This window comes from Scyliorhinus canicula, chromosome 3 (genome assembly GCF_902713615.1).
Source record: "Scyliorhinus canicula chromosome 3, sScyCan1.1, whole genome shotgun sequence".
In the NCBI taxonomy this organism is placed as follows: Eukaryota; Metazoa; Chordata; class Chondrichthyes; order Carcharhiniformes; family Scyliorhinidae; genus Scyliorhinus; species Scyliorhinus canicula.
In genome coordinates, this window is record NC_052148.1 from 251,515,557 (window position 1) to 251,537,582 (window position 22,026).

Below are 22,026 nucleotides of genomic sequence, written 5' to 3' on the forward strand. Positions count from 1 at the left end.
ACATTGTGCGAATGAACACTATTGAGAAATCTATCTCTTACCTGGGTGAAAATTGTTCACCGCTCTTTAATATTGACCAACCCACAAGAGAGCATAGGTCATTACCAGAAGAATTGAGGAGGGGGGGGGGGGGGGAAGAGGGGAATTTAAAGCAGTTTCCAAGATCAAGAGTGCATTTAACATGTTGATGGAAGAGGCTGTGTCATATAAAAAAGGAATTCTGCAAGCATTTTATAGGAACAGGAGTTCGCCATTCAGCCCCTTTAGCCTGCTCCGCCATTCAATGAGACCATGGCGGATCTGTGACCTAACTCCATGCACCTGCCTTTGACCCATAGCCCTTAATACCTTTGCTTACCAAAAATGTATCTATCTCAGATTTAAAATTGACAATTGATCTACCATCATTGCCATTTGTGGGAGAGTTTCCAAACCTCCCCCACCCTTTGTGTATACAAATGCTTCCTAACATCTTTCCTGAATGGCCTGGCCCTAAGGGGCAGCGGGTGTGTGTGAGCTGGGTAAGGTATTTTGTTTGCGGGGGCGGGGCTGGGATTGAGCGACAGAAGCAGGGTAATAAATTCCTTGGGTGCTGGCATCTCTCCAAGCTGATGGTCAATTCTCTCCAGTTCCATTATTCTCATTCGTTGGCATGTAAAGATGGGAGGGAATGCCCTTCAGTCAACTGTTTGCGATGTAAACATGTTGAGAGCAGGCAGTCCCTTCCGAGGGAAGAATTTCGATTGTGCTTTCAGAATCTACGAGGAATGAAGTACGAAAAATATATTTTGAGTTTTGCAAAATATTACTTCCGTTTCTTGGAGAAGGGAATCTCCAACTCGAAGAACAGCAGTGACAACAAAAATCCATTGGCAGGAAACGTCTGATTTGCTGCATTCATTGCAGAGTAAATGCATGCGGGCTGACACCCAGACCGGTACTAAATGCTGAGATTGTAGGAGAAACAAAGTCCTGTTGTCTACAGGCACAGGTAGGAGGTATTCCACCCATTCAGCAGGATTGAACTTCTCTCCGGCCTCTGAGCCCGCCCAGCTTTGCTATTTTCTGATTGGTCGGTAGGTAGCTGCTTCGGCAGGTCCCTCCTCGTTTGTCAGGATGGGATTGGCCCCCAGAGCTGTCAATCTGGACACCTCCCACCCACCCCCCCTCTCCCTGCCCACTCGGTGCTGCTGAGTGAGGAGCCTTGACTCCGGGGTGTGACCGTGAGCTATTTACCAGTCCCTGGATTGCAACGCTGCAGCCAACTTGTAGCCATGAGAAGTAAGCAACGACTTGGCTAATTTGCCCTTCATCGTGTAATCTGCGGGCAGGTTATTTGTAGCGTTTGCATGCAAAGAGCGGGGGCTGAGTGCCGGTGACAACTGACCAACCCCTGATGAATTTGTCTTTGTAGGAGCCGGAGGCTGTGGGAATGACATTCAGTGGTGTTTTACCCAAGTCAAAGGTACCACAGACCTTGATGTTTCTGAAGGTAGGGTATGATTCTGGCAGCATTTGATGTGTGGAGGAAGTGCTATTAGTATACGTGTGTGTGTGTGTGTGTGTGAGATATATACATACACACACCCCTGTTGTAATTACACAATTCTCCTTCCTCAATGATTTATCTCCGAATACTGAATCAATATTTTATTCCCTGTTAAGTGGGCGAGGACTGCGCGCGCGCGTGTGTGTATGTTACTTGAAATGTGACATTTGACATCGACTGTAACTGCTCCAGTGCGTTAGCGATGAAATTGTTCCTGATTTAATCACAGAGCCAATTGTTGAGTGTGTCAAAAATGGCAGAAACCGAGAACGTTAATTGGTGGCAATTAATGGTTTTTGGGGGGGGGGGGGGGGGGGGGGTTGCACAGGAGATACCAACAGGCAACAAACAGGATAATCGACCTGATATTCATTCACACCCCTCCTTTCCCCATGCTCGGAGTTCCAGTGTGTGGGTATCAATGTGCGGTTTTCACTGCTTCACTTGAAGCCTTTCACCACAGGTGGCAGCTCTGAATACTTCCCACAAAATACAAGCGTAAAAGCACCTGGAATGATCTGGGTTGAGGTGAGCCAGTTCAGTCGTACTCCCATGGCATAAAATCAATATCACTGGTCCATCCAGAACAGGAGCCACACTTCTCAGAATGATTTCACTGGATGTTGAAATTAATGAAATGAAAATCGCTTATTGTCACAAGTAGGCTTCAAATGAAGTTGCTGTGAAAAGCCACATTCCGGCACCTGTTCGGGGAGGCTGGTACGGGAATTGAACCGTGCTGCTGGCCTGCCTGGGTCTGCTTTCAAAGCCAGTGATTTAGCCCAGTGTGCTAAACCATGTTGTAAGATGTTGGGTGTAGTAGGTCCATTTAAGGTATTCATAGTCTTAGGCAGATCAACAGTTAAGTTTTTACTTACTAGACACTTTTTATATATTTTTACTGAAAACTATATATTTCATTTTTATAGGGACAATAATGGTTCTAGCTAGGCGCTGTCTCCATGCTTTATTCTACACTTGTCTCTATCCAACATGGCATTGACCCCTGAGGTGTGGGCCATGTGCTCTCTTATATCACTGTGCGGGTGGAACTGTACTCAATCCCATGTAAAACCCTTCATGTGCCAGACCCTGATATTACACTGTATATTACTACACCTGATTTTTCAATAAATATGATCTGTTATTTTTTCACCTGTCATCCCCTTGCTGCTTGTTGCGTTGCTGCCCATTCCTTCTGCACGCTCCTCACATCTGCCCCAACAAAAGAATTGAGTTGTCAATGAGGAAATCAGGAATGGGTGCCACTTCAATGTGCTTCCCAGGTTTTTAAGTGATGTTAGATAGCGGTTGCACCAATGCCTTGTTTTTGATGAGTAACCAGTCCATGTAAACGATGACCTGATTTTTAAAAAACTACTTTTACCCTCAAAATGTTGCTCTTCACATTCCCATTTATATGTGTGAAAATGGTTACAGGCAAAGGAAATGTAATTTCCCCCCCCCCCCCCCCATAAAGTATTCGGTGTTTTAAAAAAAAAAATCCACAACGTGATGTCAAAATGCTGCTGAAATAGTCACTTTAAAATAGAACAAAGAACAATACAGCACGGGAACAGGCCCTTCGGCCCTCCAAGGCTGTACCGGTCATGATACCACCCTTGGACAAAACCCTAACCCTCAGCACTTCCTAGTGCCGTATTGCTCTAAAGAACAATAAATGATGTGAACATCTTTCGGTTGTGTGGATAAAAATTTATATATTTTTGTTCAGTGACGTAAAGAGAAATTAAAGTTCCATCGGCTGGTTGCGTCACTCAGGGTGTGTGTGGGAGGAGATCCCTTTCGTCTGTACCATAAATAGTATGTAGGTGACCAATGTATTTGTGCCTGTTTGCAGTTAATTTTGCCAATTTATTCAGCAGTAATGTTAGTACTGAATGGATTTGCATTGTTTTTATCTGTCCCACCAAAACATAAGTTGTTCTATTTAGTTAACTCTGGGTTCATTCATTTTGTTAACTAATTCTAAGTGATAACTCCTCAGGCGTTAGATTACAAGAATGCAAAGACCACCGAGAACATATATTTTTCTTTTAAAAAAAAAATATATTTTTATTCTCCTCCTTTTTCACAATCACAACAATCAATAACCAACAACAAATATCTCAAACCCCATAACAGTAACAACGATCCCATCCTCCCACCATGCCCAGACATCATCCCGCATGTTAACATAAACAAATGACAAAGAAAAAAAAAAAGGAATCCGGGATTACCCATAGCCATCTTCAACATACACAGCCCCCCTCCCCCCGCAACCCCCCCCCCCCCAACTAATGTTCAATGTTATCCAGTTCTTGAAAGTGCATAATAATAGTGCACACACATCTTCTACCCCTTCAAAGAATTGGCTCATCCTCGCCCTCGTGAGGTGCGCCCTGTACACCACCTTCAGCTGTATCAGCCCGAACCTCGCACACGAGGTGGAGGCATTCACTCTCCGGAGCACCTCACACCAGACCCCCTCCTCCATATCCTCTCCCAATTCTTCCTCCCACTTCGCTTTGATCCCCTCCAGTGGTGCCTTATCCTTTTCCAACATAGCTCCATATACCGCTGACACTGTCCCCTTCTCCAGTCCCCTTGCCGCCAGCACCTCCTCCAACAACGTGGAGGCTGGTTCCTCCGGGAAGCTCTGTATCTCCTTCCTGGCAAAGTCCCGAGCCTGCATATGCCTAAACACTTCTCCCTGCTCCAGCCCATGAACATATATTTTTCTTAATCATTAACTCAAACGGTGGTGTGAGACTGTATTTGCCATTGAAGATGATCCTCAAGAATGTCAACAAGGGTTTGCTCATAATACAAGGGGTCTCGCTCTCTTTTTCAGAAAGGTGTAAGTGGGTGATTGAAAGTCTTGATGCATTTTCATCAACAACTTGCATTTATATGGTGCCTTCACCTTGGGTGTAAAAGTAAAGTTGCCACCATCCCAGATGACCATTGGCTGCTTTCCCCTTTGAGGGGGAGAGCTGACTGGTGGTGATTTAACCCGAGGATCACCACACCTCAGGCGAGGGGTAAGGTTGAGAAGGGAGAGCCTTCATGAATAACCTCAGCCGGTACGGGAATTGAACCCACGCTGCTGGCCTCGCTCTTCATCACAGAGCAGCTGTGCAGCCAACTGAACTAAACTGGTCTAGGTGTATAATCCCAAGATAATTTATAGATGCGTAATAAATTAAACTGACTCTGAGCCAAAGAATTAGATTTTTGGAGTGGTGGCGTAAAGCTTGGTCAATGAAGTTGGTTTGAGAAGGTGAGGGGAGTATGGGGAGGAATTTGAGAGATTAGAACCTAGATGGACAGCACGGTAGCATTGTGGATAGCACAATTGCTTCACAGCTCCAGGGTCCCAGGTTCGATTCCGGCTTGGGTCACTGTCTGTGCAGAGTCTGCACATCCTTTCCGTGTGTGCGTGGGTTTCCTCCGGGTGCTCCGGTTTCCTCCCACAGTCCAAAGATGTGCAGGTTAGGTGGATTGGCCATGCTAAATTGCCCTTAGTGTCCAAAATTGCCCTTAGTGTTGGGTGGGGTTTCTGGGTTATGGGGATAGGGTGGGGGCGTGGGCTTCGGTAGGGTGCTCTTTCCAGAAGCCGGTGCAGACTCGATGGGCCGAATAGCCTCCTTCTGCACTGTAAATTCTACGATAGCTGAAGGCACTGCCAACAATAGTGGGGGATACAAAATATGCCAAATATGGAGTAGCGCACAGTGTGAGAAGGGTTGTAGGGCTGGAGGAGGTTTCAGAGGTATGACATGAAGGCTGCTTTGGAGGAATTGAACACCAGGATGAGAATTTTGAAATCAAAATGATTGGCAGCAGTCAGGAATGAATGCAGACCAGTGATTGGAGCTGTGAGATACAGCTAGGTGTCATCAGTGTACATGTGAAACTGAACTTCATTCCTTCCAATAGTCACCGAGGAGCAACATTTAAATAAGAAATGGGAGAGGAACAAGGAATGATCCTCGTGGCCATTTGTTACAAGGACGTTACGCCCGGCGCGGACCCGGGTGCAACGAGTGAATCACGCAAATGGGGCTCATTGCGAGTCACTCGACTCGTTCTGTCCGGTGCGATCTGGATCTCACCCTCAGTGGTCCAGAACCAGATCTGCATATTTTAAAAATGAGCCAGTAGGAATTCACCTGGCGCCTGGGAGTCAACAGCTGCATCTGTGAGACGTAGCCAGGGCGGCATTTAGCACAGGCCTGCAGAGCCGCAGACCAGGTGTGATGAAACCTCGGGGGGGGGGGGGGGGGGGGGGGGGGTGATTCACAGGCCATTAGAGACCCCTGGATGGACGGGGGCAGGGCAGGGTGGTATTTGGGCATGCTGGCATGGAGCGTCTCTTTCACGCACATTACCGCCTCTCTCTCACACTGACTCTGGAGCCTCTCTCTCTTTAGCACTCGTCTCTCTCTCACACACACATTCGCGCCTCTCTCACACACACTTGCCTCTCTCTCACACATTCTTGCCTCTCTCTATTTCACAGACAGATTTGCCCCTCTCTCTCTCCGTCTCACATACGTACATTCTTGCTCGCCTCTCCCGCGCGGCGTGGGCTCGCCTCTCCCGCGCGGCGTGGGCTCGCCTCTCCCGCGCGGCGTGGGCTCGCCTCTCCCGCGCGGCGTGGGCTCGCCTCTCCCGCGCGGCGTGGGCTCGCCTCTCCCGCGCGGCGTGGGCTCGCCTCTCCCGCGCGGCGTGGGCTCGCCTCTCCCGCGCGGCGTGGGCTCGCCTCTCCCGCGCGGCGTGGGCTCGCCTCTCCCGCGCGGCGTGGGCTCGCCTCTCCCGCGCGGCGTGGGCTCGCCTCTCCCGCGCGGCGTGGGCTCGCCTCTCCCGCGCGGCGTGGGCTCGCCTCTCCCGCGTGCTGTGGGCTCGCCTCTCCCGCGTGCTGTGGGCTCGCCTCTCCCGCGCGGCGTGGGCTCGCCTCTCCCGCGCGGCGTGGGCTCGCTTCTCCCTCGCGGCGTGGGCTCGCCTCTCCCGCGCGGCGTGGGCTCGCCTCTCCCGCGCGGCGTGGGCTCGCCTCTCCCGCGCGGCGTGGGCTCGCCTCTCCCGCGCGGCGTGGGCTCGCCTCTCCCGCGCGGCGTGGGCTCGCCTCTCCCGCGCGGCGTGGGCTCGCCTCTCCCGCGCGGCGTGGGCTCGCCTCTCCCGCGCGGCGTGGGCTCGCCTCTCCCGCGCGGCGTGGGCTCGCCTCTCCCGCGCGGCGTGGGCTCGCCTCTCCCGCGCGGCGTGGGCTCGCCTCTCCCGCGCGGCGTGGGCTCGCCTCTCCCGCGCGGCGTGGGCTCGCCTCTCCCGCGCGGCGTGGGCTCGCCTCTCCCGCGCGGCGTGGGCTCGCCTCTCCCGCGTGCTGTGGGCTCGCCTCTCCCGCGTGCTGTGGGCTCGCCTCTCCCGCGCGGCGTGGGCTCGCCTCTCCCGCGTGCTGTGGGCTCGCTTCTCCCGCGCGGCGTGGGCTCGCTTCTCCCGCGCGGCGTGGGCTCGCTTCTCCCGCGCGGCGTGGGCTCGCTTCTCCCGCGCGGCTTGGGCTCGCTTCTCCCGCGTGCTGTGGGCTCGCTTCTGCGCGGCGTGGGCTCGCTTCTCCTGCGCGGCGTGGGCTCGCTTCTGCACGGCGTGGGCTCGCTTCTCCTGCGCGGCGTGAGCTCGCCTCTCCCGCGTGCTGTGGGCTCGCCTCTCCCGCGTGCTGTGGGCTCGCCTCTCCCGCGTGCTGTGGGCTCGCCTCTCCTGCGCGGCGTGGGCTCGCTTCTCCTGCGCGGCGTGGGCTCGCTTCTGCACGGCGTGGGCTCGCTTCTCCCGCGCGGCGTGGGCTCGCTTCTCCCGCGCGGCTTGGGCTCGCTTCTCCCGCGCGGCGTGGGCTCGCTTCTCCCGCGCGGCGTGGGCTCGCCTCTCCTGCGCGGCGTGGGTTCGCTTCTCCCGCGCGGCGTGGGCTCGCCTCTCCCGGGCGGCGTGGGCTCGCCTCTCCCGGGCGGCGTGGGCTCGCCTCTCCCGGGCGGCGTGGGCTCGCCTCTCCCGCGCGGCGTGGGCTCGCCTCTCCCGCGCGGCGTGGGCTCGCCTCTCCCGCGCGCCGTGGGCTCGCCTCTCCCGCGCGCCGTGGGCTCGCCTCTCCCGCGCGCCGTGGGCTCGCCTCTCCCGCGCGCCGTGGGCTCGCCTCTCCCGCGCGCCGTGGGCTCGCCTCTCCCGCGCGCCGTGGGCTCGCCTCTCCCGCGCGCCGTGGGCTCGCCTCTCCCGCGCGCCGTGGGCTCGCCTCTCCCGCGCGCCGTGGGCTCGCCTCTCCCGCGCGCCGTGGGCTCGCCTCTCCCGCGCGCCGTGGGCTCGCCTCTCCCGCGCGCCGTGGGCTCGCCTCTCCCGCGCGCCGTGGGCTCGCCTCTCCCGCGCGCCGTGGGCTCGCCTCTCCCGCGCGCCGTGGGCTCGCCTCTCCCGCGCGCCGTGGGCTCGCCTCTCCCGCGCGGCGTGGGCTCGCCTCTCCCGCGCGGCGTGGGCTCGCCTCTCCCGCGCGGCGTGGGCTCGCTTCTCCCGCGCGGCGTGGTCTCGCCTCTCCCGCGCGGCGTGGGCTCGCCTCTCCCGCGCGGCGTGGGCTCGCCTCTCCCGCGCGGCGTGGGCTCGCCTCTCCCGCGCGGCGTGGGCTCGCCTCTCCCGCGCGGCGTGGGCTCGCCTCTCCCGCGCGGCGTGGGCTCGCCTCTCCCGCGCGCCGTGGGCTCGCCTCTCCCGCGCGCCGTGGGCTCGCCTCTCCCGCGCGCCGTGGGCTCGCCTCTCCCGCGCGCCGTGGGCTCGCCTCTCCCGCGCGCTCTCTCTCGCACATGCATATGCTCGCTCTCACACTTACATTGGAGTCTGTCTTTTTCGCACTTGCCTCTCTTTCACACACATTCGCACCTCTCTCACGCACGCGTATGCACACCTCTCTCTCATACATGTATGCTTGGATCTCTCGTGCACGTCCGCTCGCCACTCTCGCACGCGTATGCTTGCCACTCTCGCACGCGTACACTCGCCACTTTCGTGTGTGTAGGCTCGCCACTCTAGTGCGCGTTGGCTCACCACTCTCACGTTCGCAGGCTCATCTCGTTTGCCCGCGCGTGCAGGTTCACCTCTCTTGCACGTGCAGTCTCGCCTATCGCCCGTGCGCACTCTCGCCTCTCTTGCGCGCGCAGTCACGCCTCTCTTGCGCGCGCAGTCTCGCCTCTCGCATGTGCGCAGTCTCACCTCTCAACCACGCGCAGTCTCGCCTCTGTCACATACATTCTCGCCTCTCTCTATTTCGCATAGACACATTTGCCTTTCTCTCTCCTCACATACGCACATTCTCACGCTCTCTCTCGCACGCGTAGGCACACCTCACTCGCTTCCATTGTCTCTCGCGCGCCGCGTACGCTCGTCTCTTGAGTGCTCTCTCTCTCGCGTGCGTACGCTCACTCACACGAGCATTGGAGCCTCTTTTGCACTCGCCTCTTTCACGCGTACATTCTCGCTCTCTCTCATGCACACGTACGAACATCACTCTCGCACACATGTACACTCGCCTCTCTTGCGTGCGTACGCTCGCCACTCTTGTGTGCATATGATCAACTCACGCGCGTACGTTCTCTCTCTCACTTGTGCGCGCGGACGCTTTCTGCCTCACTTGCGTACGCTCTCTCTCACACTGGCATTGACGTCTCTCTCTTTCGTATTCGCCTCTCTCACACACACATTCGCGGCTCTCTCACGCACGTGTATGCACGCCTCTCATGCATGTACGCTCGCCTCTCTCACGCGTGTACGTTCGGCAGTCTTGCGCGCGTACACTTGCCACTGTCGCACGCATACGCTCGCCATTCTCGCGCTTGTACACTTGCCACTCTCGCACGCATAGTCTCGCCACTCTCGTGTGCGTACACTCGCCTCTCCCCTGCGTGGAGGCTTGCCTCTCTCCCGCGCACAAGCTCGCCACTCTCCCGCTTGCAGGCTTGCCTCTCTCCCGTTTGCAGGCTTGCCTCTCTCCCGTTTGCAGGCTTGTCACTCTCCCGTTTGCAGGCTTGTCACTCTCCCGTTTGCAGGCTTGTCACTCTCCCGTTCACAGGCTTGTCACTCTCCCGTTTGCAGGCTTGCCTCTCTCCCGTTCACAGGCTTGCCCACATCCCTCGTGCGCAAAGTCTCGCCTCTCTCTGGCTCACATTCAGCGCGCGCATTCGCTGGCCTCTCTCTCGCTCTCTCTCTCGCGCGTACGCTCGCCTCTCTCTCGCGCCCGCGTTCGCTTGCCTTCCTCTCATGCGCATACGTTCGCCTCTCTCGCTCTCTATCTCTCTTGCGCGTGTACGCTCACCTCTCTCACGCGTGTACGCTTGCCTCTCTCGTTCTCTCTCATGCGCGCGCACGCTCGCCCCACTCGCGTGTGCGCATACGCTCGCCTCTCTCGCGCGCGTATGCTCGCCTCTCTCTCGCGCGCATGTGCGCGCGCCTCTCCCTCGCACCGCGCTCTCTCTTTCACATACACACATTTGCCTCCCTCTCTCTCTCCCTCTCTCACGCACATTCTCACGCTCTCTCACGAACACTCAACTCTCTGGAACGTACGCTCTCCTCACTCATGCACCGTATGCTCCCCTCTCTCGTGCGTGTAGGCTCTCCTCACTCATGCACCGTATGCTCGCCTCTCTCGCGCGCTTAGGCTCGCCTCTCTCTCGCGCGTGTAGGCTCGCCTCTCTCTCGCGCGTGTAGGCTCGCCTCTCTCTCGCGCGTGTAGGCTCGCCTCTCTCTCGCGCGTGTAGGCTCGCCTCTCTCTCTCGCGCGTGGGCAAGCCTCTCTCTCGCGCGTGGGCAAGCCTCTCTCTCGCGCGTGGGCAAGCCTCTCTCTCGCGCGTGGGCAAGCCTCTCTCTCGCGCGTGGGCAAGCCTCTCTCTCGCGCGTGGGCAAGCCTCTCTCTCGCGCGTGGGCAAGCCTCTCTCTCGCGCGTGGGCAAGCCTCTCTCTCGCGCGTGGGCAAGCCTCTCTCTCGCGCGTGGGCAAGCCTCTCTCTCGCGCGTGGGCAAGCCTCTCTCTCGCGCGTGGGCAAGCCTCTCTCTCGCGCGTGGGCAAGCCTCTCTCTCGCGCGTGGGCAAGCCTCTCTCTCGCGCGTGGGCAAGCCTCTCTCTCGCGCGTGGGCAAGCCTCTCTCTCGCGCGTGGGCAAGCCTCTCTCTCTGGCGCGTGGGCAAGCCTCTCTCTCTGGCGCGTGGGCAAGCCTCTCTCTGGCGCGTGGGCAAGCCTCTCTCTGGCGCGTGGGCAAGCCTCTCTCTGGCGCGTGGGCAAGCCTCTCTCTGGCGCGTGGGCAAGCCTCTCTCTGGCGCGTGGGCAAGCCTCTCTCTGGCGCGTGTAGGCAAGCCTCTCTCTGGCGCGTGTAGGCAAGCCTCTCTCTGGCGCGTGTAGGCTCGCCTCTCTCTCGCGCGTGTAGGCTCGCCTCTCTCTCGCGCGTGTAGGCTCGCCTCCCTCGTGCACGTGCGTTCACCTCTCTCGCGCGTGGGCAAGCCTCTCTCTCGCGCGTGGGCAAGCCTCTCTCTCGCGCGTGTAGGCTCGCCTCTCGTGCGTAGGCTCGCCTCTCGTGCGTAGGCTCGCCTCTCGTGAGTGGGCAAGCCTCTCTCGTGCACGTGCGCTCGCCTCTCTCGTGTGCGCGGGCTTGCCTCTCTCTCATGCGTGCGGTCTCGCCTCGCCTCACCTGCGCGTGTCGGCTCGCCTCCCTCACGCTCTCTCTCTCGCGCACGCATATGCTCGCTCTCACACTGACATTGTAGACTCTCTTTTTCGCATTTGCCTCTCACACACACATTCGCGCCTCTCTCACGCACTCCTCTCTCATACATGTACGCTTGGATCTCTCGTGCACGTATGGTCATCTGTCTCGCGCACGTACGCTCACCACTCTCGTGCGTGTACACTCGCCACTGTCGCGTGTGTAGGCTCGCCACTCACGCGCGCGTTGTCTCACCACTGTCGCGTGCGCAGGCTCGCCTTGCTTGCTCACACGCACAGGCTCGCCTCTCCTGTGCGCGCGGTCTCACCTATTGCCCGCGCCCAGTCACGCCTCTCACCTGCGCGTAATCTCGCCTCTTGCACGCACGCAGTCCCGCCTCTCGCCCGCGCGCAGTCTCTCCTCTCGCCTGCGCGCAGTCTCACCTCTCTCTTTCACACACACACTCGCCTGCCTCTCTCTCTCACACATTCTCACCTCTCTCTACTTCCCATAGACACATTCTCTCTTGCATGTATGCTCGCCTCTCTCTCTCTTGCATGCGTGTATGCGCGCCTCTCTCTCTTGCATTCGCGTACGCGCGCCTCTCCCTCGCACCGTGCTCTCTCTTTCACATACACACATTTGCCTCCCTCTCACTCTCTCACACGCACAATCTCGCGCTCTCTCACGCATGCTCAACTCTCTGGCGCGTATGCTTGGCTCTCTCTCTCGAACGTAGGTACACCTCACTTTCGCGCGTTTAGTCTCGCCTCTCTTTTGCGCGCTCATGCTCGCCTCTCTCGCTCATGTAGGCTCGCCTCTCTCTTGTGCGCATAGGCACGCCTCTCACGCGCGTAGTCTCTCTCTCTCATCCGCTTAAACTCGCCTCTCTCGCGCACGTTCGCTCACCTCTCGCTAATGCGCCCACGCTCCCCTCTCACTCGCCCGCATCTCCCTCTCACTCGCCCGCGTTCCCCCTAACTCGCCCGCAAAGGTTCAAGACACTGTTGACTAAACATTGTAGGCAGCTTGACAGTAACTTGCCTCATTCAGCATTGTTTAGTTTGGTGTTGCAACTTTTACTTAGTGTTGTTTCATGTGGCCTGACAGTGTCATTTTGGAGAATCTGCTTCCCCCACGTTACTCTCTTCCTCCACTCATCATTTCCCTGACCGACTCTATTCCACTCATTGCTGGTAGAGGGTCAGCAAGTGGTGAGACCAATGAGCAGGAGATAACTAGAAAGAGTTAGCATATTTCTTTTATATTTTAACATTTTTTTTTAGAAGAATTTTCATTTACAAAACATAGGAATTTAGGAATGTACATTTTTCAGCTTACGGGTATAATATTTTGATAGGTTCTGTATCAGAAAAGCACAACGAGCAGTTTTTACATTCCTGTAGTGAGAAAATCACTTTTCAGGAGTGCAACTACAATATAGAATCATAGAATCCCTACAGTGCAGAAGGAGGCCATTCGGCCCATCGAGTCTGCACCGACCCTCCGAAAGAACAACCTACCCATGTCCACTTGTCTCGTCCACCCCTCCGTAACCCCATAACCTAACCCGCACATCTTTGGACTGTGGGAGGAAACCGGGGCACCCGGAGGAAACCCACACAGACATGGGGCGAACGTACAAACTCCACACAGACAGTGACCCAAGTTTGGAATTGAACCTGAGCCCCTGGTGCTGTGAGGCAGCAGTGCTAACCATTGTGCCGCCTCACATATGTGCCATCCTCACATAAGTGAGGAATTACTCTACTTCAACTCTCAGAACTAGATACCCCCTTTTTTACTTTTAGCACAACTGAAAAATAACACACTACACAGGTATGCATCCTTTAAATTGGCATTCAATTCTCCTGAAGTCAGTCTAAAGGTGATCTCCAATACACTTCATTCTTTTCCTTTATCAGCCTGATAACTTCTAAGTTCCAGACTGTCCTTCGTGATGAGAGTATAACCATAAATCCTCCTTCTGGCGTAAACCAGGTGAATCTTTGAGTTTTGTTTATCTCTTGATGAATTTGATCTTTTCGATCTGAGTGTAAGATTCCACCTGCATTCCGACTCAGCAAACCATAGCAATTCTAGCTGCTGTCTCTCTGATGCTGGCAGTCTAACCTGTCTGTGACATTCACTGATAATTTAACCCAATGTTACATTGATTCACAGGCACTGTTTTAATGTGGAAGTAAATGGACAGTTAAAAGCGGCACTGTTCATAACCCCAACATCCGCCATAATGTTCTGGGACTGTGGCAACTCTCAGTCTATCCACTGTAAGCACACATACTGATGCCATTGTGTCCAGGTGTAAAAACCTTGCACCTTCTTCCGAGTAAGACAAGCTGGACTCCCTTTTAACAATCCAAGCAAGGGCAGCACGGTGGCACAGTGGTTAGCATTTCTGCCGACGGCGCTGAGGACCTGGGTTCGAATCCCGGCCCTGGGTCACTGTCCGTGTGGAGTTTGCACGTTCTCCCCGTGTCTGCGTGGGTTTCACCCCCACGACCCAAAGATGTGCAGGATAGGCGGATTGGCCATGCTAAATTGCCCCTTAATTGGAAAAAAATAATTGGATACTCTAAATCTATTTTAAAAAACAATCCAAGCATCCAGGCTTGCTGTCAGGTAGACGTTCGAGCAGGTCACATGACACATTTTTAACCCCAAATTAGAAGACCATCACAAAAAGCAATATTCTTATCAACTACATAATTGCAACATCGTTTTTTCCACTCATTAGCTTAAACTTTCAGAAGGATATTAATGCATTGGAACAGTTTTGGAGAAAGACCTTCACAATAAATGTGGATGTGCAAGGAAGGACGTGTGGGAAACCTCTGGTGAGCTGTGCTTTGGTTCCCAGCCTCGTATAAATGGGAAAGGTTCTCGGCAGGAAGGGCATCCTGCTCTAAAATCGCCCGCCAAATCCAAAAGAAATGATATCAATGTGATCAAACAGCAATGCGGTGAGTCCATGAGTAAAAGTCAATGGAGAAGGAAGATGATGACTGTGATGGGAGAACAGTTAATGTGTTTTAACGGGTTCCATCCTTTATCCAGTGAACAATATTAACTGAGTATTGTTGTATTATCAGTTTCTATTTTTTAAATAACCCGTGTCTAACCTTTTAATGAAAGTTAAATGTGCAACATTTGAAGTGTAGACTTTCCTATTAGGTGTTTTAGTTGACATTTTAATTATGCACTTGTAATTACATGATATATACTTTTACATATTACATAAGATGCTCTCTTTTATTTCCAGAAATGCAAATCATTTTTGAAATAATTTAAACATGTGTGCCCCATTTTCTTCTTAACTGGCAGCAATGTCAATCATATTTTTAAATATGCCATTAGACCATGCTGGTCTCCACTGTGGAAATAATATCAGGAATGAATGTCATGGTTGCTCTAACAATTGGCAGAGAGGCGAAGAGTCGGGATAGATCGGCAGTAGTGTTGTTTTGTCCATCTACGCATTGATTTATGAAGAAGTCTTGTTGAATTATATTGTGTGTGTCATTTTTGGGGGAACCTGTGCTCATCTTAAACAGGCCCTGTAGAGACGGTAGAGATTTTAATATTTCGTTGTTTCGGCCATTTGCTTGCCGCGGTTTTCAATTTAATGCTTCGTCAAATATTTTCCAGAAGAATACATTTTTAAATAGTTCTGTTAATATGATAATTGTTCGACAGTGCATCAGCTAGCTGTAGGATGGTGAAGCTGAGGAGAGAGACAAATGAATATAGGTTTATCTGCATCACACTCATGGATTTCCCCACTATCTCAACTCCTCCAGCTAAGTGGAGAATCAAATTGAAATTTCTGTGATGAAAGTAGGAATTTCAGATATATTGTATTACATGTATTTGGTGCAGTGAGGGTTGAAAGCCTGGGTTAGTGTTTGACTGCTGCAGTCATGTTTTCAAAAATCCTTGTTTGAAAGACAGCTAGGCTTTTTGGCTACAAAAGGGATAATTAAAGCATCGTGAATGTTGGGCTAATGACGTTTTGTGTATATAAATAAGGTTCCCTGGGGAGAAGATAATTAGAGACGTTGTGTTTACCTTAAATAAGATGATGTAGTTAATGGGAGGAACCAGGGGCTGACGCTGCCAGGTGTTGAGTTTCAGTTCAGTCAAGACTGGGAATGTGAAGAGAGGAACAGATTTCTGCCATATGCTGGTTAACCACCAGCAAGAATCTGCAAGTTGGTTCCTGAAGGAGTTTATGGAGCAAGTATTCCTGGGTTTTCTAACTGTATTTAAAAGTGGATTTTGACCTGAGATGGGTGTTGCTTGAGGCAAGATAAAAGATAGCGGTTAGGAGTTAGTCTTTCATTGTCAAGCATTGTTTAGCAGGTAATTGCAAGCTATTCTCTTGTATGATAAAGTTATTTTAATCCTTTGTTAGTAATAATATTTGTTTTAATATACCATAACCCCAATTGTGTGTGGAACAACTCCTGAAATGAAGTATCTTTCCTCACTTAGAAGTTAAATAAAATATTGGGGCTTCTGTCCAGCATCCTCGGGATTATAATATTTCCACCTCATCTTTTAGTAGTCTGCAGGTGCTTACCGTGGTTTGAATTAAATTGAATTGTTTTACTGGTGATGAATGTAGGAATTTCAAATATATTCTGTTACATATTTGGTGCAGGAAGGGTTAAAGCGTGGGTTAGTGTGTGTATGACTGCTGCAAATATTTTCCTCCATTCTTATTTTCTTTTTCTGTAGCGGTGTTGGATAATGAATTTCAGCAGATTTGATCATGATGAGGGTTGAACTGAAAATATATGTTTGAAGTATGTAAAACAGAACATCTACGATACACATGTCCAGCAGAAAAGGGGCAACATTCAGGAGGTTCCCCAGTGGTCTCCTGAGTATGCTGAAAATCAGGTTTGACAACACGCTGAATTTGTTACAGTGTCAAACCCAAATGGTGAGAGGCTCGTGGCTTCAGATCATTGTATAGCTCAAAGTCAAAATCAACTTTTGGGAGGTTTAGAACAAATACGCTCTTGCAGATCATTACCCAGAAGGGAATGAAAACAGTAAAAGCGGGGAAATAATACTGGTTATTTCTACTGCGTACAAACCTGGGAATTTACTTTTTAAGAGTTTGAATTTTTCACACAACGTTTTGTCACCCGAAGAAAACACAGCAGTTGTTTGAGCTTGTTTATTAAGAAATCTGTGTGATTTGTATTGGTTGCAATACCCCAAAACTTCAATGCTTGGTTTGCAATGTCTGACATCCTGTGAATCCAGTGTCTGCGACATTAACTTTCAGCTCGTTGGTAAGTATCTGCAGAGAAAGAATTTGTACAGTACTGTATTTATGTATAATACAGCAGATAACACTTTGTACAATGAGCAATAGTTTGCATACAGTCTGTTTTTAAACATTAAAATACTGTATATTTTAGATGTTTAATTCAACGAGGAAACGCGACCAGAATAATGCTTAGGTCACATTTTATCATCTGCCTTCTCTGAGATATGGGGCAAAGTTCACACTATCAGAATAGGGAGCACATATCTATTGTTGGGACCTACTTGTCTTTGGAAGGTGGCTTTAACTGCCAAACATATAACAATGCTTACAGTAGTTAAGTTTAGTTTGCAACTTAGTAACTACGGTATAATTATTTGGTGTTAGTATTTTATCTGCAACTTCTATGCTGTAAAAATGTCTTTTTCTTTTTTCTTTTCTCACCCACTTATAGGAGTTATTTGCTTAACTGAACTTCCTCAGGAGGCTCCAGATTGCTTCATTGATGTGAAGATTTTCTTTTCCCCTCCAAAGATTATTAGACTATGGAAAGCATTATTACAAAGGGCCACTGAACCTTGGAAAAATCTAAACATGGGGTGAACACTTGAAGAGGACTATCGAGGGGTATTGGGGAAAGAGTAGGTAAATGGAAGCGAAGTAGGCAGTTAATACTCATGCAAGCATAATGGGTTGTTTTTCTGCTGAAATGTTCTGTGATACACCTGAACTGGTGTTTTCTGCCTCTTGTAAGGAGCACAACATTTGTTCTACTTTTTAAAAATAATTGCATCGTAGGAATGCTTACTGTTATTCCCGTCATCGGGGATGTGAAATGGAACGTGCATCATTTTATGCAACCCTCTGCCCAAAATTGTTGAAATTTGTGTAATATTTTGTAGTTAACTCAGATGTCACGCCTGGAAATATGCAACATCATCCACAGATTTCATTTAAATTTGCGTGGGTTTCCTCCGGGTGCTCCGGTTTCCTCCCACAGACCAAAGATGTGCAGGTTAGGTGCCAAATTGCCCCTTCATGTCCAAAAGCTTAGGTGGGTTACAGGGATAGGGTGGCGGTGTGGGCTTCAGTAGGGGTGCTCTTTCCAAAGGCCGGTACAGACTCGATGGGCCGAATGGCCTCCTTTGGCACTGCAAAGTCTATGATTCTATGAAATTTATCAAAGTTCATTTTTGGCTGATTCGCACACCTCTTCTATAAGTTGTTTTAAATGTTTGGTGTCTGTAGACAAACTGTTGCATGCATTCTGCAGTTCTTCAAATCTATTTGTGTATTGGGTCTCTCACCCATTTTGTAAATACGTAATAACAAATGCTAAATGGATACTTTAATTCGATGTTTTTTGGATTCACGAGGTATTTAATTAGGGAGGAAGTAACAGGTAAATGCATCTTCCTGTCACCCTATTTCTGCTAGATCAGTTGCATTCACCCAGCATGTGCACTTTATAAATCTTCACACTCCCAAGGTCACATTGTTGTTTCCTGTCCATCTGGGAGGGCAAACAATGAGCTCAAAGTCTCATTCGATCTAAAGTTCATTCAATTTGTGGTGGATTTTAGTTGGTGTCACATTCCTTTTGTGAGCAAAAATGTTATTTAAGTTTCTTAGTTGTCCTCAAATCTGTTTGTGCTCAGAGCACGAAATCTCCTTTTAGCAAGAGCGGTGGAAGTCTGTACAGAATTCCCCACACAGCTTTTCCTCTGTATGAAAAATGTCATACCCCTTAAATTCAGAGAAAGGAAATATAATCTTCCTCCTCACTGAAACACTCCGGGCGCTATCTAACCAAATTGGATCAGAGTCCCATGACGAGTACACTTAGTCGGGTGTTTCCTGCAGCGCTGAGAAACACCATATCTATCGGTGCTCTGTTTCAATTCAGGGCTTCATCAGGAAACGTCCCACCACAGCCACATTTATTCCACTTTCCTGCACCCCACCTCACACGTGTGGAGCTCCCTTGCCATTTTTAAATGACATCCCAATCTCTCCACTCACCCACCACCCCTGACGTGACCCCAGAACTCCCCCCAAAGCCCCAACAGGCCTACAAGGGGGTCCTCAGGGCCCCCTGCACCCCACCTCACACATATGGAGCATCCCCGGGCATGATCCCTGCCGCAGGAAAAATGCCAGGCTGGCTACCCGGTGCCACCCTGCCCAGAGGGCAACCACCTGGGGGCCTCCGATCCCCTTGGTGAACCCCACAAGTGCTGTTCTGTCTGGTCCCCGTTTGTGGGGACCAACACAGAGCGGCACTCGTCTGAGGTCCCCAAGGCAAGTTAGAACCACAATGGGCAGGATTCAGATTGCAGTGTCCCGAGATCGCGTTAGATCTCGTGAGGCGTGGCGGGCCAGGTAGATCCAGGAAGTGGGATCGCCCGACGTCTACCCGCCATGCCGCACTGCCTTTCGGGCGCAACGCGGCTGGTAGATCGCATCCATTGAGTACAAATATGTCCACAATCCTGTGGCGTGTGCTTGAAAATACTTCAAGTACACTCATCTGTTCTGTAATAGAAAAGGATATGACGTCGTCAATATCAAACAAAAGCCCTCATTATGCATTATGTGGGTTAAGTAGCCTATTCTCTGAATTGTGATCAATCAAAATGACCAGTAGTCTCCGTATCTAATCAGGTAGATGACCCTGCACCAATTAGTAATTTAAACTTATGCTATTCAGGACTGTTGAAAAATTGATGCTTGTTAAACTTGTTTAGATCAACTAATTCAGCTGTGAGGTGGGGCTTCCCTGCACCACATCAGAACAGTAGTCACTGAGCCATCAGTTAGAGTGCCAGCTATGGCTGGAGGTAGCACTCTCACCTTGTGAAGCACGAGGCTGCAGGTTCAAGTTCCATGCCAGAGCCTCGAGCACAAGCATCCTGACCAACAAGTTGCAGGACTTTCAGATGAGATGTAAACTGTGGTCCTGCCTTACCCCTTGGACGAATGTCGGAGATTCTACTACATTATTTTGAGGAAGAGCATGGACGTTATCCCTCTTAATGTTACAATGTTGTGACAGTTCAGTGTATGCTCTAATTGTGTGCAGCTGATAGAAAGATCACAGCACAGCTGAGAACTAGTTTCCACGTGTGATTGGGGAGGTGGGCGTATATGGAAGGGAAAAGTAGTCTTTGGTTTATTCACAAACGCCAGTGTAACATGTTGAATGTACGAACTAGGAGCAGGAGGAGGCCTTTGAGCCTGTTCCACCATTCAGTAAGATCATGGCAGACTTGATTGTAACCTTAACTCCACATTCCGACCTAACTCTGAGAACCTTCCCCGCCCACCCCCCCCCCCCCCCCCCCCCCCCCCCAGCTTACCAAGAATCTATCTACTTTTGCCTGAGAAATGTTCAAAGACTCTTGCTTCCACCTCCTTTTGAGGAAGAGTGTCCCAAAGACTCATGACCTTCCGAGGAAAACGAGGGATGGTGGGTCTTCCCTTTGGAAGGTATTCTGAAATTGCCCTTAAATATCTGCCACTACATCTCTATTAATTTGACCCTTTACATAATTTGCCTGTTCACTTTAGCTAGCTGTACTTTCATACTCTTGTAACTTAATCTTTAAGTTTAAAATACTAGTCTTTGACCCACCCTTTTCTCCCTCAAACTGAATATAAAATTCAATCATATCATGATCGCTGCAACCTAAGATTGCATTCACTATGAGGTCATTAAATAATCTTGTTTTGTTACACGATACCAGGCCTGGTACAGCATTCTCTGGTGCCAGAGCATGCTAGTCTGAGAAACTATCCCAAAAGCATTTTACGAACTCTTCCTCTAGGCTACCTTTCCCCATTATTATCTCAGTTTATCTGCAGATTAAAATCCCTCATGACAATTGTATTTTTTCAGACAAGCTCCCATAATTTCTTCCTTTATACGCTGTCCTAATGTGTGGTTACTGTTAGGGTCATGTACACCACTCTCACAAGTGACTTTCTGCCTTTATCTCCACCCAAACTGTTTCTATATCCTGGTTTCCTGAACTTGGCTCAATCCCCTCTAATGTGCTAATACAATGATTAATTAACATTGCCACCCCTCCCCTTTCCCTAGTTTCCTGTCTTTTGTTGTGCCTGTCTAAACCACAGTGTGGTCTTAACCTGTATATGGTGGACTGACTCAGTTTATAATACAGAACAATATATATTCATGTGCACACAATGGTTTTGGTTATTCAATCACACACTCCCAATCATAGGTTACACTATACGCCAATAGTTTCAAGATCTTAACTTAACTTGGCAGTGATCGACAAGTGCGAGGCAGATACAGGCCTGTTATCTTTAGTTCCGGTCTTGTCGTCCCTGTTAGTTGGTTGTCAATCTGGTTCTGGTCTTCCTTCTGTTGGTAGCGTGGATGGCCTTCTTCGTCGGCCAGTGGAAGTCACCGTTGTTAGTTACTGCTGCTCAAGAGAAGGAATGAATACGTGCAGTAACTTTTATGCTGTTTGAATTTCGTGACTCTTTTGGTTGGCGGTCACTGGGTCATTTGTCAATTCATCAGGGCTCGATCAGCCTGAACGATCATGTCCAATCAGGGGCTGCCACATCAATTTTGGGGTGAGCACTCAGTGGTTATGCCTGGAAGGTGTTGAATGCATGTAGGCATTCCAAATAAATAATTTAGGTGCCGCTTTGTCTGGTAAACAAGTGTGATTAACATTACAGTTCTATTGATCCTGGGGTGGCCTGGAGATGGCCTTTTGCTCATGTCTTTCGCACCAACCTGTGAAATCGTTTGAAATCTGCAAAGCCTGGGCTGCAACTTTGATTTGTTCTGCAGCCTGCTTGTCCATAAAACCTGACCACTTTTCCCAACATCCCTTGCAGGATGTCATTTTAAGTGGCTGCACCTTCTTAAATGTCACGTACTCAGGTACATGTATTGTTCTACGTACAGTCCAGTCAGATTGTACCCCCATACATGTAAAACATAGGACATAATGATAATAATCGCTTATTGTCACAAGTAGGCTACAGTGAAGTTACTGTGAAAAGCCCCTAGTCACCACATTCCAGCGCCTGCTCGGGGAGGCCGGTACGGGAATTGAACCCGCGCTGCTGGCATTTTTCAGCATTACAAGCCAGCTGTTTAGCCCGCTGGATACACAATGTAAATGCATAGACAGAGGGTTAAGCATATGGACTGTAGTGCTACACAGTAGAGAAGATGTGTGGAGAGATCAGTTCAGTCTATAAGAGGGCCATTCCGGAGTCTGGTAGCAGTGGGCAAGAAGCTGCTTTTGAATCTGTTAGTGCGTATTCACAGACTTTGATATCTTCTGTCTAATGGAAGAGGTTGGAAGAGAGAATATCCCAGGTGGGAGCAGCTTTGATTATGCTGCCCACTTTCCCAAGGCAACGAGAGGTGTGGACAGTCACTGGATGGGAGGCAAGTTCACGTGATGGACTGGACTGT

At 50.9% G+C, this 22,026-nt stretch overlaps 1 protein-coding gene across 2 annotated transcripts in view; it reads left to right on the forward strand.

Moving 5' to 3' along the window:
• The first annotated feature begins 1,180 nt into the window (after positions 1–1,180).
• Positions 1,181–22,026, forward strand: part of LOC119963430 (serine/threonine-protein phosphatase 2A 55 kDa regulatory subunit B gamma isoform) — a 341,572-nt gene continuing 320,726 nt past the window's right edge. For both annotated transcript variants that reach the window (XM_038792539.1, XM_038792540.1), the window contains exons 1-2: positions 1,181–1,281; positions 1,415–1,492. In XM_038792539.1, coding sequence (XP_038648467.1) covers positions 1,433–1,492 — 60 coding nt within the window. In that variant the 5' untranslated portion in view covers positions 1,181–1,281; positions 1,415–1,432. The remainder of the gene's footprint in view (positions 1,282–1,414; positions 1,493–22,026) is intronic.